This window comes from Tachypleus tridentatus, chromosome 13 (genome assembly GCF_004210375.1).
Source record: "Tachypleus tridentatus isolate NWPU-2018 chromosome 13, ASM421037v1, whole genome shotgun sequence".
Classification (NCBI taxonomy): domain Eukaryota; kingdom Metazoa; phylum Arthropoda; class Merostomata; order Xiphosura; family Limulidae; genus Tachypleus; species Tachypleus tridentatus.
The window spans coordinates 44,136,588-44,159,321 of NC_134837.1; the positions used below are offsets into that span (position 1 = coordinate 44,136,588).

The following is a 22,734-nucleotide window of genomic DNA, read 5'->3' on the forward strand; positions in this document are numbered from 1 at the left end:
AATATAACTATTTTGATGAAAATAATAAAATTATAATTGCATTTCTTATGTATCCAATTTTATACCTTAATATTTGTTGTAACTATATCTAATTATTTGATTGTAAATGCGATTATTCTAATTTTGCCTGTAAAAATGCTTCTGCTCCCAGATTTTGAATAATAGGGTATATTTTCATGAATTCGGAGTTGTATTATAATAATAATAACAGAATAATAATCTATTAACAAAACTAAAATGAGTCGCCATCACTGTTTTAAAGTTTCTTCATGTGACATGTCCATCGGAGGTTAGCGGTTAGTTTACGATAATACCTCCTAACATTCTGGGTTTGATTCCCCGTGGTAGCCCCATTAGATAGCCCAATGTGGTTTTGTTCTAAAAACAAAGAAAGAAAGTATGCGACGTTTTGGCATCAACTTATTTTAGACAAAGAAGGTCAGTCCATATAAACAGGGATGGTAAACAATACATAAGGATAAGTTTTATGTGGTTAAAGACAATGATTTCCTTGTTGGTTCTCACCAATCTTGAGCACAAAGAATACCACTCTTGGACTAATATCACCACACTGAGACAAAATTAGCATAAATATTTGAGGCTGAACAACTGTACAATATAAGTTATGAATTAGAAAAATACACATTTGTTAAATGACTGATTAAGTTATTAATGAAAAATGTAAACCAGCCATTAAAGGACAACTTTGTTAAAAAAATAACAAGGTTTAAAATAGATCAAAACTTCAAAATTTTTGTGTTGAACGGTTCTTACCAAATTACGTAAGATTGTGGGTAATTTCCATCATATGCTGGGAGCCAGCTCAAAGATGCTGAAAAAGCACTGGTTACCACTGTGACATTAGTAGGGGCGTGTGGGGTTGTACCTATTAAAAAAGGATCAAAGTATTACAGAAATTCCTTCCTGTTAACAAGTTATTATCAACAACTGTTATAACAGCGGGATAACTAAGTAAGAACAGAACTAAAAAAATAACCTACTAAACAATGTAGCTAATTTAACATACTGGTCTAACTAGTCGAATGCAACGTTATAAAATAAATGCTTCTAATGATTAGAATGTTTTGATTCAATGTTTCTGGTTGTAATCAAACAAAATAATAGTTTTATATTCCATAGAAAACGGAGACAGATAAACAAAACTACTATAGTATTTTCTGTTTACACGACTTGCTTCTCATTACTTTTGTCCGGAATTAAAAATATAACGTTTTACTTGATCATGAACACTCTGCACCGCTAGAGTTTGTTTTGAATTTCGCAAAAAGCTATACGACAGTTATTTGCGCTTGCCATCCCCAAGTTAGCAGTGTAAAACTAGAGAGAAGGCAGCTAGTCATCACTACCCATCGCTAACTCTTAGGCTGCTATTTTATCAACGAATAGCGAGATTAACTGTAACATATAACATCTCCACGGCTGAAAGGGCGAGCATGTTTGGTGTGACAGGGATTCGAATTCGCGACCCTTAGATTATGATTCCAGTGCATTGACCATCTGGCCATACCAAGGCACACCGCTAGAAAAAGGTTGCCAAATTTGATTTATCAGCTTTGGTTACTTTATTAATGTAGAGCCATTTCAAGTATTCTTCAAATTCTCAACACCGTCGATTTTCTTCTGGTAATAAATATAAATTTTCCAAGTATTCTTTTTCTTGATAATATGAATATGAAGAAGAAAACTAATGTGCACACTTTAGCAAAGTTTGTTTTACGTACACATAAAATCTACTTCAAAATGGCTTTCAAAATATTTATCCATTATTCATTCCTAAGAGAACCAACTACAAAACGAACAAAGGCCAATTACTTTATCGGGTGTGACAATGCATACTAATCCAAGCAAGAGTGACACGAAGCAATAAATTCAATTTGCTCCTACTTGAGGCTCGGCATGGTCAGGTGGTTAAGGCACGCGACTCGTAATCCGATAGTTGCGGGTTGGAATCCCGGTCTCACCAAATATCCTCGCCCTTTTAGCCGTGGGTACGTTGTAATGTGACGATCAATCCCACTATTCGTTGGTAAAAGAGTAGCCTAAGTGTTGGTGGTGGGTGGTGATTACTAGCTGCCTTCCCTCTAGTCTTACACTGCTAAATTAGGGACGGCTAGCACAGATAGTCCTCGTATAGCTTTGCGCGAAATTCAAAACTAAGAAACAAACAATGATCCTTCTTAGCTGAGGTAGTTACCTACTTCTTTTAATTTATAAAAAAACATATATATATATATATATATATTCTTGAAAGCATGCCATACTCTTACCCTCTTTATGTAGTCAATTTCCTTCATAGACCTGGTATCAAAAGTAGTGTCATACGGTCTTATTGCTGCTTGCGATTTTTTCTCGTGCGTTATCATTTTTAAAGGTAGCACACTTTTTATTCATGTGTAGGCTACTTCATGTGAATAATAGTAGCAATATCCCAATCTATATATTGCTCTCTATATGAAATACTCACACTTAATGCCCAGGTAAGTAATAATGAATACCGTATAAGCATCTTGGGTTGTTGTAAAGCATTTACATCCACTTTGGCTTCAAATTCATCTAGAATCATCATTACGTTACAATGTAGAAACTGGGATATGGGGAATTGGGTTTGGTTTGTTTTGCATTTCGCAGAGAGCTAAACGAGAACTTGGTTGGTTGGTTGGTTGATTTAGTGTTTTATGGCACAAAGCAGCTAAACAATCTGCGCCAAACACCCGGTAAAAAGTTAAAATTAAAGTGAATTTAATCAATGATGTCGAAGAAACCCACTTGTCGAGAAATATAAATGCAAAAACGGCTCTTTCTTTGTGAACCTGACGATGACCGAAGAAGGTCGAAACGTTGTTCGCTCTTCTATGTAAAATATTTTCTCAACCCAAACGAGCCGTTTTTGCATATATAAAGTGAATTGAGTAAAATTCATAAAAGAATATTAATGTAAAACAAAACAGTTTGAAAAAGAACAACACATATATAGCATAAAACCAATGTTTATATCTAGTCTACAACGTTAAGAGAAAAACTACAGTAATACAACTTGTAAAGGACTTTCTGCAGAGTAATTATCATAATTCGCCATGAAGACTAACAGATAACTATAAAAGCCACTGCCAGTCACCTGAAGTTGACCTTTCCACCTGGTTCCGAGTTATTTGACGTTATGGCCATTTTCAAAAATTAAAGTAATAAAAGTTTTAAAAGAGTGGTAACAAAATTTTAATAATGACTCGCCAAGATAACTAACGGGTAGTTCAAACAGCAGCGTCAGTCACCTGAAGTTGGTCTTTCCAGTCCTGGTTTCAATTTATTTGACAGTCACAGCCATTTTTTAATTTCAAATCGAACTAGATGGACTGCAATTCTTAAAACGGAATCACATTAAAAAGATCTAATGTATAAATTAAAAACTTAAATGGCATTAAAAAGATTAATGGCCTTTAAAAAACTAAAAACATTACCAAGGTGGACAGTGTCACCATCACCAATAACACTCTCTAACGTTATGGACAAAGCTTGGGATAGAACTTGTTTAAAATGGTGCCGTCGTTGAGAGTCGTAACGACGGCAAGAAAGTAAAATGTGGCTTATTGTGACCTAAGTGTTACACAGACTACACATTAATGCATCAGTTCAAGATAAAATAAAACGAAGAGATGAAAGACTGTGACCAATGCGAAGTCTAATTAGATCAACTTCCTCTTTTCGATCTTTACGGAGGCAAGATGGCCAAAGTCCAATATAGAGTATTGTTTGGTAAAGCTTGTTTTCGCATTGCTCAGTCCAAGTCGACTGCCAGCTGGCACGGAGCCGAGCCTTGAACGTAGGACCATAGTCCATGTATGGAACAGGCACAGCAGTGATAGTGCCAGAGCAGATAGATTTAGCTGAAGTTTCAGCGAGCTAGGTTCCCGCGAATACCAACGTGGCCCGGATAGAAGTAGAAATGATGTGAACTAACGTGAAGATATTCCAGAGCAAGTAGAGAACTAAGCGAGTCAGTACAAATAGTGCAGTTTGAGTACTGCTAAGCTTCTATGTGATCCAGGGCAAGAGAAATGGCGTACAGTTCAACAGTGAACACAGAAGCTGTACAGGGGATTCTGCACGCAGCCACCGAATCACAACAAACCATGGCAGAGCCCAGACAGTCACCTGATTTCGATCCATCTGTACAAATAGAAATGGAAGGATGGCTCGAAAAATGTTCAGCAAATAACAGACAGCATTTCCAATCGGGAGTCTGCCTTTCTCAGGTGCCTTAAAGATAGGTCACATTTGGGGACTGTAAGAAGCCATGGTGGGATGGACTGACCAGTGGATACAGCAATGTTATCCAAGGACAGACCCAATTCATCCAACTGCGCCTGGATACGAAAGCTAAAAGGAGCAATAGCAGATCGTCTGTTCTGAAAAGGTATGGCCCACCGAGGAAGGAAAACACAAACCCAGATGGGATGCCCTGGTAAGGAACGAAGTTTCGAAGCATATAGTAACGACAGTTGCAAACGGCAGAGTTGCAAAGAAGGTTCATGAGACTCTATGTGTAAGCTCTGAACTGGGGAAATGCGGAAAGTCCCAGTGCAGAACCGAAGCCCTTGATGATGAATGGGGTCTAGCATATTTAATGCCGAGAATTTGCCGGAGACAAACCGAATTTCGATTGAATAAGAGCGCTATATATTTTCAGCATAGAACATCAATCTGCTCCCGAAGTGGTAGAAGAGAGGGCACGGAGGATGTTCAGTGCTCTTGTATATTTGACCCATAGCTGATTGATGTGTGGTATAAAGGTCAGTTTATGGTCAAAGTCGTTTGCTGTGGTCCACTTCAGTAAACGATAGGGGGCAGTCTGTAGCTATCGCTCAATATACCTCATGTTCGACGATTGAGATGAGATGTGAAAGTCGTTGACATAGAGGCCGTTTGCAACAGTGACAGGGAGTTGTTCAATGATGGCATTAATCTTTATACTGAAAATTGTGACACTCAAAACACAGCCCTGAGGGACTTAAAGTTCCTGTAGAAAAGAACGGGAAAGTGTCGAACCCACACAACTTGGAATATCCTGTCCATTAAACAAATTTAATAAAAATGGGCAAATGACCATATGACACATATATATGGAGGTCTCGCAAAATGCCATACCTCCCTGTTATATCATAAGCTTTTTCAATGTCAAAGAATATTGATACAAGATGTTGTCGTTATAGAAAGGCTTCTTTGATTGACATTTCAAGTCGAATCAGGTGGTCACGGTGGAGCGCTGCCGTCGGAACCCACACTGGGTAGCGAGAGGAGGTTGTTTAATTCGAGAAAATAAAGAAGACGAGCATTAACCATCCTCTCTAAGATCTTACAGAGACATCTCGTCAAAGATATTGGATGGTAGTTTGAAGAAATCTTGGAATCCTTCCCAGGCTTAGAGAAAGGTAGGACAATAGCCTGGTGCCAGGCATCAGGAAAGACATTCTCCTGCCAGATCTGGTTAAAAACAATCAGAAAAAACAGCAAGAGAAGCAGGAGATAGATGGCGCAGCATTTCATAGTGTGCATCATCAGGTCCAAATGATGTACTGCCAGACCAATGAAGGGCCAGTTTGAGTTCCACCAGTGTAAAGGCGCAAGTAGGGTCATAGAGATAATCACCTCGAAAGAGATGATCGCTCTGCCCGAGTTTTGATTGCTGATAAGGTGGAGGAAGAAGCAGAAGTGCTAGATACACGGCTATATCTTTTACCTAGAGTATCGGCAATGCTCCAGGTATCAGCTACTTCCTGGCCATCAGAGAGCAAGATCTAGAGGGGGACAGAATTATATTGCCCACTGACCTTTCGAATCTTGTCCCATATGACTTTGGAACTGGTTGTAGAAAATATGCTGGTTGTGAACTTGATCAAAGATTGCTTCTGGCTTTGACGTTTCACCCATCGAGCATGTGCACGGGCATGCTGGAAAGCAATGCGGTTCGAGAGTGTGGGATATCTATGGAAAGTATCCCAGGCTCGTTTTTGAGCCTTCTGTACCATGCGGCAGGCAGGATTCCACCATGGACGAGGACAGCGTAGAAAACGTGTAAAGGATTTAGGAATACACTGAGCAACTGCTTGTATAATACAGTCAGTTACTGCTGCCACACAGTCGTCTATTAATGACTTACAGACAATGGCAGGATTAAGTTCTGCAAGTAAAGGAGAGCCAGTTCGTGTGATCTAGCTTCTATCGGACACACGTGGCATCGACCACGGCCAGTCTCTCTCAAAATTATAGAAAAATGATCACTGCCTCGTGGATTACTGTCAACCCTTCATGAAAAATGGGAGAATAGTGAAGGGAAGCTAATTGAGAAATCAACAGCAGTAAATAACTGACAAGGTACATGAAAATAAGTATAATAACCAGTACTGAAAAGGGAAAAGTTGCCATCAGAGAGCATACGCTCTACAGAGCGACCCCTCCTATAAATATCAGTACTTCCCTAGAGAGGATGATGTCCATTACGTCCCACAGGATTAAAAAGGGAGACGGTAATTGTTTAGTGAAAGCATCAAGATCTGATTGATCATATGTCTCTCCAGGCGACAGGTACAAACAGTGATGGTACGACCCAAAAAACACGGATGGCTACACAGCCTGTCATTTCTGTACAAAGAAAACCGCCGATAGATGACTGTATCAGCAGGTTTCAGAAATGTTTCCTGTAAGGAAAGATACACAGGGTGGTAGGAAGCAATCAGTGTTTTGTTGTCATCGAGATTAGAGCGTAAACATCGACAGTTCCATTGTATCAAGGTGGCCCTTTTTATTTATGTGTAAGCGAATTGGGTAGAGAACCATTCTGTTTACGACCACGTCTTTTTTCTTTATTGTTCTTATTCGAGGGAGGTCTATCGACCTCCATGGATCCTGCCCTCGGTCGATTGAGCAGGTCTTTGCTGTTAGAAGTGGATTCCAGTGAATGAGGAAATGAACGAATGCTCGTTTTGCATCTTGGGGTGGGAGAAGAAGATGTACCTGTACCTGGAACAATAGGAAGTGGATCTTTGGGTTTGTTGGAATGTATGTAAGAAACAGAGATGGTGTTGAAGTTGATTCATCAACTTTTGTAACCATGGAAGTCAAAAGACTTTTCATTTGTTTTGAGAACGATTCTTTTACAGGCACAGAGAGATCTGTCTGCACTCCCACTCTAGTTGTGGAACAAAGTGCAGCAGCATCCGTCCGAAATGAAGTGGTGGACAGCAACTTTCGAGCCTCAGGATAAGTAGGGTTATGAATCGTTTTCAAACGCTGCACCTATTTTTCTTCCAAACATTCAGGAAATAAACGAAAGTAGGACGGGTGAGAGCCATTGCAATTGACGCAATGAGGGTCCGTTTCACACTGTTAGGCATCATGGTTCTTGTCACCGCAATGAGCACACGTCAAGAAATCACAACATGACGTCTTTAAGTGACCGAACCGCTGACACTGGAAACATCCGAGAGGGTTTGGAATGTATGGCCGTACCCTGTTTTGATGGTGGCAGGTGGACGCGGTGATGTAAATGTCAAAACGAGGATATTGGTCAGCATCGTAATTCCATCTTTGTGAGTGGAGATATGCCTCACTGTAGAAACGTCTTGGGTGGAGAAACCAGCGAAAATCCCTGATTCGGAGATGTTCTTCAAATCCCTCTCAACAATAACTCCTCGTGATGAATTCAAAGTAGCATGAGGTGTAACCTCAACAGGTATATCCCCAACTGCCTTTGAATGCAAGAGGAGTTCACTGTGTTGAGATGTGGATATTTCCACCAATATATCACCAGATCAAAGCTTTTTTAGTGACTTTGGAGAGCCAGCAAGTCCCTCTAGTCCCTTCTAAATGAAAAAGGGAGACATTTGCCCTAAAGGTTTGTCTGAAAGAGAAAAATGTGTGACAAGAAAATTAGGTACAACAGGCGTTACAAATGCTGAAGATTGCTGCTCAGAATCTTCACGACGTGGTCGTTTACCTATGGACTGTTTGTTCACTATTTAATTTAAGTTTTTATTTGGAGGATACACAATAAAAAAAGGAAATTTCGGTGCCCACTGACGCCACCCACCATTGAGCCCTACGAGGAAACGCACTACAATATCATACAACGACACTGCAGCAACGCCAGGGTTTCGTGAGCATTATACCTAAACACCAGTATAAGATACAATGTCCACAACACCTGTTGAGAACACCTGTTGTCCCTAACCCATGTGGACCAACCAACTGACCCAAGGTGGGCCACCCCAATTCCGACCGTCTACACGAATTCAAGGCCAAAATAGTGTGTTAGGGTTGAACCTGTCAACCATCAGGATCTTCTCCTCCCTTTCACAGCAAACGCGTGGGTTGATGTTTAGATTCCAGAGCAGGTTAACTGAAAGAACAGAACCTTCCCTGGGAGGTGCCCTCACCACGTGCAAGAATCCACATCGAGGGGCACACGAGAGCTATTTGGGTTAGCTGTCCTTAATTTTGTAGTGTAAGACTAGAGGGAAAGCAGCTAGTGATCATCACCCACCGTCAACTCTTGGGCTATTCTTTTACCAGGCCTGGCATGGCCTAGCGCGTTAAGACGTGCGCTTCGTAATCTGAGGGTCGCGAGTTCGCGCCCGAGTCGCGCCAAACATGCTCGCCCTCCCAGCCGTGGGGGCGTTATAATATGACGGTCAATCCCACTATTCGTTGGTAAAAGAGTAGCCCAAGAGTTGGCGGTGGGTGGTAATGACTAGCTGCCTTCCCTCTAGTCTTACACTACTAAATTAGGGACGGCTAGCACAGATAGCCCTCGAGTAGCTTTGTGCGAAATTCCAAAACAATCTTTAACCAACGAATAGTGGAATTGACGTCCCCACGGTTGAATGGTGAGCATGTTTGATTTGACCGGGACTCAAACCCGCGACCCTCCTAGTCATGCTGGGTCTGGGGAACTGAGGGCTAAGCTGAAAGTTAATCCAGGTTTAGATCACATAATAAAATGATGGAATGTGAGTAACGCCAAGTTGCTTTATTTTACTGTTGTGATGGGTTTACTATTACATACTTATTTTAATCTCTATGTTTGTTTCGTTAAATATATACTTAGAAAAGCGTGCGACTTAAACTGTTAAATCTGTATTGAGAAATTCCCACTTCTTCACTAAAGCTGTAGAATATTCTCGAGTGTAAGAATCAACAATGTACTAGGTGTGAATGCCAGTATGGTTGTTGTAATTGAAATTTCTAGAATATCGCCTAACGCGTATAAACCATCGCGACACGCCATGAATGAATGTAGACTGTTAGTTTGCTACAATTGATGTACTATAATCATCGGAAGCTATAGCTGTGATTAACGCTTATTAATCAGGAAGCGACAGATATTTAACTAGAAGCGTTTATAGATTTTGAACATTACAAACCGTTTAACTTTAGTGGATTAACGTTGGACGTTAGAATTTTTGCAACATATTACGTAATTTTAGCGTTGAAAACTCGTGTCTGATTACCGTTAAACTAGCTAGCTCCCTCTTATGTGAATTTTACAAAAATTTATTCGAAATTAATTCGCTCGGAAAGAGCCCTCGATAAGATATCAAGGAAGTTCCGAATCGGATACAAGGCTCGGTACTGTTTGTAAGTTTGTGAAACTTTTGTATATAAATCATTATGTGTAATAACCATTATTTTAAATTGTATTGTTGTTTGCATATTAAAATATATTGGTATAAAGAAAGAAATGTGTGTATCAATCTTAAATAAATCATAAATTTGATATACATCGACATTTAATTAACTCCTAAATTAAAATTATCATTTAACTCAGTTTCAGGTTATTTCAGATTGTAATAACCAACATAATAAATTGGAGGCTCTTCCGAGATAAATCGTAATACGTAACACTGTTTATGAAATACCATCTAGTAATAGAGCTAAAGCAGAACTTTGGCTTTTAGTTTTAGAGGAGAGTCTTAATAATATCTCATGAAATTAAGTCAGCTTAAGAAATTTTGTGCTACTCCTAAACCTATATATTAAGCAAAAGTTAAAAGTACAAAATAACCTCTACAATGATAAAATAAAAATAAGTAAGCAATACAGCCAAATAAAGTAATTGTAAAAATTCAAAGAACATAAGTTAACTTAAAAGGTTTATAAGATTAATTTTTGTTTCATGGATTTCATTCCTGTATGAAGTAATATGCCAAAAAAATGAATGAAGAGTCACATGTCTATTCAACCACATATACATATATATAAACATATTTCACTTTTCTATTAGATTTTCCTATAAGAATAATTTAAGGGGAAATATAAATCAACCGTAAACTTTATGAGAAAAGTTGATTATTTTGTCCTTCCGAAAATAAAATATACATGAGAACATTGTTCTTGAAATTATGTTTTAAATAATGAAGATTTTTAAAAGTTAAGGTTTTTCAGAATTGACAAGTTAGTTATCATCATTAGAATCCATCTAGGAACATAGGGCCGCAATCGCTTGCGGATTCTTCAACAAGTATTTAAGTGAGTAGATTGTTAGCCCACTGCACCGAGCCGTCCCTAATTTAGCAGTGTAAGACTAGAGGGAAGGCAGCTAGTCATCACCACCCACCGCCAACTCTTGGGTTACTCTTGTACCAACGAATAGTGGGATTGACCGTCACATTATAACGGCTGGAAGGGCGAGCATGTTTGGCGCGACGCGGGCGCGAACCCGCGACCCTCGGATTACGAGTCGCATGCCTTACGCGCTAGGCCATGCCAGGCCCTGAATTGACAAGCTGAATCCCTAAATTACCAACTTGTTTTTATATAACTCACTACTTATAAGATCCAGACACTGCATCACATTGAGTAAGTTTATGCTTTGTCTGCTACAATAAGTAATGTAAAGAAGTTTTAGAAAAGGATTAATTACATGAGGAACTCTAACAATAACAGGTAGGGTTAACTGCGACATTGTTGTCGCATCTGTTTACATTTCTTGTGACTTACAGTTATGACAGAAAGTGTTCATACGCCTGCGCCGTGAATTTTTTTCCTCATAACTTAAAAAGTATCACGATTAGTCTAATGAAAGTAAAGTATATTATACATATCATACTAACACACATTTACATAAATGTTGATGTAAATTGAACGACAAATAAACTTTTTATAAACAAATAACCAAACATAGAAGGGGCAGAAAGTATTCGTGGATCTACTTTAATGGTCAGTTGTGTAGCGTTGCAAATGAATTACTTGGCGCAATCTCTCCTCATAGCCCTCCACGACCATTTGACAGTACTCGACTGGTATTTTCTTCCATTCTTCTTTACAGAAGGCCTCCAACTCTTGCAAGTTTTTCGGATGACGCTGATTAAATCTGGTCTTCAACACTTGCCAAACGTTTTCAATTGGGTTGAGATCGGGTGACTGCGATGGCCACTCCAGAACGCATATATGGTTCCTCTGCAACTAGGATTGCACATATCTCGATGTGTGATTAGGGTCATTGCCGTGCTGGAAGATCTAACGACGCCCAAGCCGCAAGTTTCGAGCATCATTCTTGATATAAGTGCCTAATATATCAACGTACTCTTCTTTTTTCATGATTCCGTTGACGCGGTGAAGGCAGGCTACACCAGAAGAGCTGAAGGAATACCATAGCATGATCGACCCACATCCATGTTTAACTGTATGGGACGGTGTTCTTTGGAAGATTTCGTTACCCCTTCTTACAGAAAATATAGCGAACATCATTGCGGCCGAAAAGCTCGATTTTAGTCTCGTCTGACCAAATAATACTCTTCCAATAGGTAAAGGGTTTATCTACGTGATTTCTTGCATACCTCAATCGTGCTTCTAAATGAACAGGCTCTAAATATGGAGTTCTACGAGAACGGCATGCTTTGAACCCAGAAGAGCGTAACAGGTTCGTAACTGTAGATGTGCTTACTTTACCCAGTTTCTTTTACCAGTTTCTGTATGTCATTTCGTGTTAAACGAGGGTTCCTACTAACTTCTCAGAGAACCTTCCTCTTGGTTCTCTCTGGAATTTTGGTGGGGCTTCGGGAACGAGGGAGGTTAGCAGTTGACCCTGTAAGATTAAACTTGGCAATTATGCTTTGAACAGTATATTTCGGCACATTAAGTTGTGTAGCAATACCGGAAAGAGACACACGAGACTTGTATTTTACAATATTTCGGTGTTTTAAATTGCTGGACAGTTGTTTCCTGTTCGCCATGATGACCAAGCAGATAATGACGGAGACGGCGCTAAATTGCCGGAAGTACATTTTTTGCTGGCTAAATTTCAATAATTATGAACCATTTGTCTAGTTTTGAAACGATATAATGTAGTTTATTCGCCAAACTAAACAAAATTTTTTCGGGAATATCAGTTTTTTCACACGTTCTGAAATGTACGAACACTTTCTGCTCCTAATTTTGATTATTTGTTTATAAACAGTTTATTTGTTGTTTAATTTACAACATGCAAAATTATGTAGATGTGTGTTAGTATAATATTTATAATATACTACACGACTATTAACCTACTCGTGATACTTTTTAATTTATGAGCTAAAAACTACTCGGGACGCAGAGGTACGAACACTTTCTGTCGTAACTGTATATATATTCGGGATTCTGTTACCATCTAAGTCATAGGCCCATAGCTTATTTGTTGAATCAATAAATATGAAAAAAAGGTTTATCATATTGGTAATTTCATGGGTAAGGATCAGGGTTTGGGTAACGAACTATAAGCACAAGTTAAGGACCGACCTTCTACAATAAGTAAAGTGCTTGTGACAAGTGTAGCAATGTCATTTTGAAGAACACATTCGTATCGACCATGGTCTTCCTTCTTCAGTGTTCGTATTGTAAGGTTCCCGTTGTTTTGGATTGCTCGATCTCTCGACACTTGTTTGCCGTCCGTCTGTAAAAACATTTTTGGGGCATTTTCATACAAAACTATTTGAGAGAATTAGCTTTAAGAATAATCTTTGTCATTATAATATAATTACTGCTCTTTGAAAATGAAAAGAACACACTTTGTTATTTTACTGCAAATTTGCTTTTAAAAAAACAAGAAAAGAACATAATTAAACATATGACCATATGCAGTTCATTCTTCAATATGTATCTAGAGAATAAGCCGTACAATGTTTGAAAAATACACAGATATTTATTTATTTACGTTTATTTCATTATTTTTTTCAGCTTTGGTTAATTAGGACTCTCGTTATTTTTTACTCCATGTACATTTAAAAACATTATTAACAAATAATTAATTAATATCAGATTTGACATGTTTTCTTAATTTATATTATCTTCTTTTAATAAACTGTATTCTCTATCATATGCCATAAAAAGTTGCTGATAGTTGATTGATGTCTAAACATGTATATGGATTTGCTATTTTATATTTTATTTCAACGGTGAATTTGGTTATAAATAATAGTACACTCTCATGGAAAATAATAGGTAGAAAATATACAAGATTCAAAAGTATATAACGCTTTAATAACAGGAAATGACTAATTGCACTGCTTATGTTATTTTTATCAACGTTTCGCCGTTCGCTTTCTTCAGGAGACCAGAACGTTACATTAATAAAAAATAACGTATGGATGGTAACATCTGAAGTTAGATGTTTGGTTATTGTATTAAAAATACGTATAACAAACTCCACGTGTACACCCGTTTCTTACGAAAACAAATTTAATGTCTTATAAAAACTCTGAAGTATACGCCTCTTTGTGTGGAAATCAGCTATGTTATAGTTATATACAGGTTTTGTCTTCTCTATTTATTTTGCATTATATACAGTTGCTTCTGACTAGAGTGAAAATTGTAGAATTATCTAACAAAAAATATTCTCTAATCCCACGCTCAACGTGACGTAGAGAGAATTTTATTTTTCCTCTTTTTTAGTGTTTGTTTGCGGATTTTTAAAAAAGGTAAAATGAATTAAGATATTAAAAGTAATCATCTCTACACTATATGAGCCATAAACGCAAACAATAACACTTTGTCTCATCTTTTTAGTGACTATAACTGAAAATCCTCACCCTTCTCCAGAATATGTCAGGCTTTGGCTGTCCTGTACCATGACAAGGCACGGTAACCTTGCTGTTGACACGTCGCTGGTACAGCTCCTTAGGTTTTATGGTAAATATTGGTGGATCTAAATAAAAATAAACACTAGAACATGACTAGCCAAGTATTAATCTAAAACATCTTTGCAAAATCATAAGTTTTCAGTTTATATAAAGACCACGATGGTATTTTTATATTCAAGGATACTAAAACCAAAACACTATTCATATACTGAAATTTTCCTTAACATATTTCAACAGCAAGTATTCCACAAATTGTCATTGCAATATTGAAAGTTAGCCATTTTAATAGGCACTGCAAAATATTTTGAGTATAAACGCGTTGCGTGAATCTCTGTTATATCTGACCTTTAATATTACAATATAAATTACTGTAAAACAAAAAAAGCTCTTAAGAAATCCACGTATAAGATGAGAGATAATTTTCGGTAATTTGTGATATTAGTAATATATGCAAAGCAATGAAAATAGAAACATTCACAAATGTTCTTTGTGGATTTTGTGAGCTTTTCTGAATAGGTAGGGCTGTTTGACATTACAAATATTTGTATATCTTAATTATTTTAGATAACATTTACAAAAAACTATAAACGGTTATATTATTTTCACTTTTCAAACAGAGTTTAATCACTGAAAAGCTAAATGTATATATCTTCTCAGAAAACTTAATATTTTGCACAATATAATTTAGTAATAGTTACTATAAAAATTGTGCACGTATTTTTATGTATAAAGCTCTGTGAAGCATCTGTTAATATTGTTGTACTGTACTTTGTGTCTTTTTGATAAGTAAATTCTGAATTAATGAGAAATGTGTTTAACACCATGTGCTCCATCGGTGAGTCACAACTGATTTTTATTTATGGACCGCGTGTTACACCGGTTATATATATCATGCTTGGTTATAATTACAGATCGATTTAGTAATCTAAATATAACAACATAAATAACTGAAGTATTAAAGGAAACGGGTTTCACATCACTCGTACACAAACATGAATATAAGGGATAATACAAAATTAAAATGTTCTTACCCCTGACTAAAACTTCCATCTTATTTGACTTGCCAGTTGTACCGTATGCATTATAAGGAGTACAGACATACCATCCTTGGTGTTCGTGGACAACTCTTTCGATTTGGAGCGATCCGTTATTTAAACTGAACATTCCATGGTGAGATTTTGGATCAAAAGGACGATTGTCTTTACTCCATTTGATGTGAAGGAATGGAGGATTGGCCTTCACATAGCAACGGATAATCCCGGACAATCCAAGAGGAAGATACTGAATGGTTGGCGAATAAGTAACCCTGGCTGGATCTATTGAATGGCCAAATTGGTCATATTTAACAACAGTTTAGTAGACGTTAATGAAATATTAAACAACCTGAAGTACCTTCTATATTACAAGGTATATTTTGAGCAACAATATCACCTTTTAATACTTTAATTAAAATAGTTCTCCTATTCCTTATTCATTAAAATAATAATATTAATAAAGAAAAGAAAACACTGAGTGGAGCTCTACAATAACAAAATATTTAATTTTAAACTCTGCAGCTGGATAGGGCGCTCGACTCATAATTTGAAGGTCGCGGGTTCGAATCCCCGTCATACCAAACATGCTCGTCCTTTCAGCCGTGGAAGCATTATAATGTTGTGGTCAATCTCACTATTGATGAGTGATGATGACTAGCTGCTTTCTCTCTAGTCCTTCACTGCTAAACAGGGACGGCGAGTGCAAATAGCCCTCATATAACCCTCAAACAAACTTAAAGTATTTCGCACTTCATGATATAACGGTATTCGTTTAAGTTGTTAGAGGTTAGTTTAATACTATACACAGTATCTATGTTTTTATATGTTATTATGAGAAAATCAGATCAATTTTAACACATTAGTAACTTTATAAGGCTTAAGGTTTCTCTTCAAATTTTAAGGTTTAGAAAAACTATTTATTAGCAGTAACAATTTTAAATTGTTGCACAGGCCCGGCATAGCCAGGTGGTTAAGGCGTTCGACTCGTAATCTGAGGGTCATGGGTTCAAATCCCCGTCACACCAAACATGCTCGTCCTTTCAGCAGTGTGGGCGTTATATTGTGACGGTCAATCCCACTATTCGTTGGTATAAGAGTAGCCCAAGAGTTGGCGGTGGGTGATGATGACTAGCTGCCTTCCCTCTGGTCTTACACTGCTAAATTAGGGACGACTAGCGCAGATAGCCCTCGTGTAGCTTTGAACGAAATTCAAAAACAAACAAACAAACACTATTCACAATAGAAATATCAAAGCCTACAATTATCTGTAATAAAATTTTAAAAATGACCTGATCTATGATTCTAAATGTTATTAAAATTCCTGCTCCCCCCAATGTTCTCTTGATCTTTACGTGTTATTCTGACCAAAACACTATCATCTTGAGCAGTAGATTCTTGGTGTCTACCAATAAACTTTCCTGGAACAAAGTTTCCTGAAGTTAAATAAAATTTCAAGATTTTGCATACGATACACTGAGGTGGCCTAACGTTCTGGCTGTGTCCATTCGCTTCATTTCATTTCTGGACAACCGATCAATTTGGCATGCTATAACTTTGGCTCGTGACGAGGTATAACTCTACACTATGTATATAGATATTGTCTTAACAAGGCGTTGATCTATTTCAACAAACATTATACCAAAATCACCCACTTTTATAAGAATCAGGTGTGTATGAGTGTTCTGACTAACAAATGCTCAAAACAACTCATACAGCCCATAATAACAGCTTTTACATTTACCCAAGAACTGATTCATGCATGTGAACAATAACATCAAATAAAACAGTATTTTGGCTAAGACTGTACTGATGGCTATATATAATTAAAATTCATACAGTATTTAAGATCGTTTATCCCAATTTTTATTACATTACTTTCTCGTTTAAACCCATTTAAACTATTCATTTATTTTTACTTTTTAATAAACCAAGTTGTAGTTGAATTTATTATTTCTTTATATTTATGAAAGTGAAATATTAAAATCTGAAATTATATTCAGAAGTAATTTTCTTTTACACGCTATATTTTAAACTGAAATACTAGTTTATAACGTGTGTTAATGGTTCTATTTAAACGAAAGTATCAGTTGTTTTTTTTTACTTATGAATTAGCAAAGAAAAACTAACTGTAATGCTTTTCAAACCTTTGAATTATCTTGTTAATTTGGTAGCATTAAGCCACAGTGTATAACATTTCTAATGTAAATATCTGTTAATAAAGAAAAACAAAGTTACTTCTTTATGCAAACGCTTTCTATGTCGACTTCTTTACTTAACCAAGATCTTAATATTGGTATATTGTTTTAGATTTATGTCAAACTAAACTGAAGCGAGTTCCAAAGTATAAAGTAAAATAAGTTCAATTATAAAATAATCTGTTAATTGTAAGTTCAGCTCTCAAGGTGTTTAATGTTAATTCAGTATGTCATGCACTTAATCTATTGCATTATGTTTTCGACAAATTGCACTAAAAGTGTTGTTTATAAAACTCTAAAAGTAATAAATTTAATGTGAACGTGCTGTAAATTTTGTTAATGTTTTAGGTTACAAGAAGTTTCAAGGCTGATGGTACACATTGATCTTAACGTAGCACAAAAACAGAAGAAAAACTGCACACAGATGAAACTTAAATTTTATTATTCCACTATAATGGAATAAAATACAAAGATTGTTACTTATAACTCCAAATCAATAATTTTTCATCATGTATTTTTATTTGCAGCTTCTGTTTATTTGAAGGAAATTCAAAAACAAACAAAAAACAGACTTAAGTGCAAAATTTCTCGTCTTTTATTATATTTATTTATGCAATAGGTTGTCAGTAACAGGAGAGAAGTTTTACCTTTATCTTCAATATTTCTTTTTACAAACATTAATACTAAATCAATACTTTTGATTGGTTTGTTCTGAATTTCGCACAAAGCAACTCGACGATTATCTGCACTAGCTGTCCCTAATTTAGCAGTGTAAGATTGGAGGGAAGGTAGTTACTCATCACCACTCATCGCCAAATCCCAACGAATAGTGGGATTGACCATCACATTATAATGCCTCCACGGCTGAAAGAGCGTACCCGCGACCCTCAGCTTACGAGTCGAGTGCCTTAACCACCTGGCTATGCCGGGCCAACACTTTTGAAGTCAACTGTTTTGTTCACTTCAAAAATGAGTAAAATGCACATGTTTAAAAACGTTTTCTGAAGCAACCACATTCATAAGCATTTACATGTCCTATATAATTAATTAATGGCTTATTTACGTCCAGGTTATACCTATACTTTAAATATTATATCAGTTTACACCTTTCCCTAAACGCGTGACTTTCAAACCTCACAGCAAGTACAAATCCATATCGTATACTTTAGAAAACAAATCGTAATACGTCCAGTAATTAGATATAGTAATTCTTTTGAGTCATAATTTTACTCATATAATATTAGACATCTTTTTTTCTATTATATATCTAGGTAAAATTTTGTCTTTTAAATGTATTTAATATTTTATGTATTCGTATATTACTTTCTCAATTAGCATTAGAATATCGTATATTCCAGTGATCGATAAAACTCTTTTTTCTATTCATACATTCTTAAGAGATTTCTCTATTCTTAAATGATCTTGTTAAATGGCATTTACCTTGGGTTCCTAAGACGTCTGTTTTCTTTTAGGTACAAAACTCCCCTGTTACATGCAATATACAACATATCTAAATAAATTGCTATATCAATTTAAAATATTACGGCATGGCTTTAAGCGTATTGCTGCAGTTTAAAAATAAAAATGCTTACATTCAACACACTGCCTCCAGCTCTAGATAGGAAATCATGAATATTATAACAGAGCCTATTTCATCACTAAGTTTAAGTACTTTGAAGTAGAATATGATGTATCCATTACACTTAATATTATGAAATAAGCATTACACAATGTTTTATCAGTCACTTCTAGAAATCTAAAAGCTTGTCCACTGTCCACAGTGCTGTTATCTCTACTTAATACTTTGTTTGCCACTTACATTTTATTGTAGCACGTTATTTAAAAGGGGTTTCGTTTGTACTTTGGGGCCCGGCACACCAAACATGCTAGCCGTTTTAGCTGTGGGGCGTTATAATGTGTAATCAATCCCACTATCCTTTGGTAACAAGAGTAGCTCAGAGTTGGAGGTGGTTGGCGATGACTAGATTCCTTCCCTCTAGTCTTACACTGCTAAATTATGAACGAATAGCGTAGATAGTGCTCGTGTAGCATTTGCCCGAAATTTAAAAACAAATATAATTTTTTACTTCTGATATTTCTGTCACTAAACGCAACTTACAAGGCAGCTTGTGGGTCGCCATAGTTTAAGACAAAAATGTTTTCTTTACCCTCCTAATCACCTTTAACAGTTTTGTATTTAATAACAAAAATAAACCTAATAAAGAAGCCACTCAAACTACGTACAAGAACAATTGCTCAAACAAGTAACAAATACTCAACAGACGATTATTAAGACGCTAATTAACTTCGTTTTGTTTCTTCTCAAACTGTTGGTATATAAAAAAAAAAAAACATAAGGAAAACTTCAATAAAAAAAACAACCAAACTCTTTATTTCCAGGAAAAAAGATACATATTTGTGAATAACTTCACTCTTTCTCTGACTCTCTAATAGTGACCTTTCTATCTATAGGTAAAGTTTCATAATTATATTAATGTGTGTGTGTTTTTTTCGTTTAGCAAAGCCACATTTGACTATCTGTTGAGCCAACCGAAGGGAATCGAACCCCTGATTTTTGCATTGCAAATCCGTAGACTTACCGTTGTACTAGTGGGGGCCGTTTCACAACTAAACACTTAAAAGTACAATAATGTTTGGGAGTAGAATAGATGAAGTCAAGTGAACTTTGTTTTCTAACATGTTATCAGATTCTTATTATACCAAAATATATCCGTTATTTTATTGTAATTTTGTAAATCTTAATTGTTCTGATTAAATTCGAATTAAACTCATGCTTCCTGTACTGAAGTATGAATTATTATGAAAGTTATCAGAAAGCGAATTTTATTTTGAGCATTATATATGTTAATCTTGTTTACAAATGAATGAGTATTTTACTATTTTCAGGTTAATATTAATGTATGTTAAGCAAGTCTAATAAATATTTAATGGTTTTAAGGTTCATTAATATTCGTTTTAGCATCCTTAGCAGTTCTAAACCCTTTCATATTTTATTGCATCATGCTTTAAAGCTCTTATTTACATCACTAAATGTTGCGTGGTTCGTTTAATACAGCGATTGCATAAAGAAAAAAAATAAAGCTTATAACTGCTCTTTATTTCCGGAACATTTTTGAAAATCCTTTTTCAAACAGTTTATTTTATTTCAGTGTGAAGACAAACAGGTCATGTAGTTTGGATTTATGACAATATAAAATTTAACACTATGTAACATAAGGCATGAACAGCGCCGGCGTTAGAGTATTAACATTGCTGTCTACTCCTATGGGAGGCTTTCTTACACTCACTGTTTTGATTTGTTGAAGTCGTAAATGTAACGGCACCTCTTACGTTCTAAAGCCAATATTTTACCAAATCTTTCAACATTAGGCTTTGAAATGTGTTTGTTGCTTGATTACATTGTGAGGAAACTCTATGTATTTAAATATTTTTTTTTTCACATCTCGTTTCCACTGAATACCTAACTCCACTGGTGGTTTAGAGGAAATCTGAGGGCTTACAGTGTTATAAATCAGGTTTCTATTCTCGCAGTGGGCATAGCACAAATTAGCCCATTCTCTGATTTGTGCCTAATAACATTTTCAATAATTCTTGATAAGGGTGCAAAGACATGACCAACCGTACATTATCAATACGTCTCACTTCGCTTCTGTGAACTGTAAGACCTTTAAGTAATTTATGAAATACGTTTGTTCAGAATATAAATTCTTTAATAGAAGATGTGATATTTTTATTTAAAGAACATCAAACTGATAAAAAAGTTATGTTGATCTTGATGAATTTCCGCAGGTGCTCCAAAAGTATTCTGTTCCAAGAGAAATTAGAACCATATTTAAGAGTAACAAATCTTTTTATTCCTTAATTTTAATAATGATATGTCATGTTGTGTTCTTCACTACAGAGTCGTAATTATTAGTCGTAATTCTTTAATTTTAATATTGATATGTCATGCTATGTTCTTGCCTACAGAGTCGTAATTATTCTTGTGGTTCATGGAAAGTACGTTTTACTAACTTCACGACAATAAAACTTGCAAAGTGGCGTAGTTTTAGTGTTTACTCATTGACAGACAGACAACACATTACTGTATAGTGATGCATGTGGTTAAAACAAGCACAAAAGACTAAAAATAGGGACTTTCCTGTTCGTCATATTTTTATGTGTAAGACAATATCTTTAAATGTCATATTTGAAGCAGAAGAGTAGACTAAAAACAGTGAAAGAAATAATTATAGCTCCACTAAATATAATAGGTACACAACTTTTACCTTAATTGCATATAATTTTAAATACATCTCAAGCTTAGAAATCTTATTTCTATATACAGTCTAGATAATTTTTAAAGGAGTTGAATAGTTTCAGAACGTCATACATCTAATCTTATTTTTATTGTATTCAGTGTATTTTTAACAAAATTCAAGTTAACATACATTCGACGCTGAGGTAAGCCGATGCCCTATCTGGCGTCCCAATTCCATTAAATACTTCGCAGGTGTAGAGTCCTGAATCCTCTGCTGAGGTAGGATTGATAAAGAGATTGCCCTCTGTCCTGACTACAGTACGGGTTACCAACCAAGTAAGTTGGGAAATGTCTTTATCGTTCAACAACCACCGGTGAGTGAGGTTTGCTGGCAAGGCTTTGGCTTCACAGATTAATTCTGCCTTATCTCCTTCTAGTTTTGTAAGATTTCGCGGTGGGACTGTGATAACAGCTGGACCTAAGGAAGAAAAAACAAGAAGTTAGAATCGTGATTTAGAATGTTCGCTTGGCATAACATGAGAACTAGATAGTTGGACTTTCCTTAAAGTTACTGAACAGCTGCTAACGAAGATATAATTGAAACAAGGATTTTTAGCGACCTGATAGTAACTGAATTTTATGAAACAAATAGAAAACTGTGATTTTGTAAATAAAAGAAATTGAAGCTGAAAATTTGTATTAAGTAAGCATGGGGAACTATTTACATAATAACGAAAAGAAATAAGCGAAGAAATGCATACAATGAACGAAGAAAGAACGAAACATACCATAAATAAATCAATAGAGATGTTCTAACGCAGTGGCTTCCAAACCAGAGGTGCGAGATAACATTTGTTTTGACCACCTTCACCTTTATTCTTAAATAATTACTGTGAGGGTTGCGAGAACATATTACATTTTTTTAGGGGGTGCGGGGCATAAAAAAGGTTGGGAACCATTTTTTTAACGTCTTACATTTGACAGGCTACATAAAGGTAATGCATACATTAAGGCCGATGAGGCTGGTTTCAGGCATGTTGAAATCATCTGACTCATGAAACCAGAAACCGCTTGATAACTAGTTTGGTTCAATACCTTTTCTAGAGATTTAATTA

At 36.1% G+C, this 22,734-nt stretch overlaps 1 protein-coding gene across 3 annotated transcripts in view; it reads right to left on the reverse strand.

Annotated features, from left to right (window-relative positions):
- Window positions 1-22,734, reverse strand: part of LOC143237668 (protein turtle-like) — a 254,760-nt gene that overhangs the window by 38,349 nt on the left and 193,677 nt on the right. For all 3 annotated transcript variants that reach the window (XM_076477173.1, XM_076477171.1, XM_076477172.1), the window contains exons 5-9: window positions 21,810-22,097; window positions 15,161-15,445; window positions 14,079-14,194; window positions 12,790-12,943; window positions 775-886 (exon numbers count right to left, since the gene is read on the reverse strand). In XM_076477173.1, the coding sequence (XP_076333288.1) occupies window positions 775-886; window positions 12,790-12,943; window positions 14,079-14,194; window positions 15,161-15,445; window positions 21,810-22,097 (955 nt within the window). The remainder of the gene's footprint in view (window positions 1-774; window positions 887-12,789; window positions 12,944-14,078; window positions 14,195-15,160; window positions 15,446-21,809; window positions 22,098-22,734) is intronic.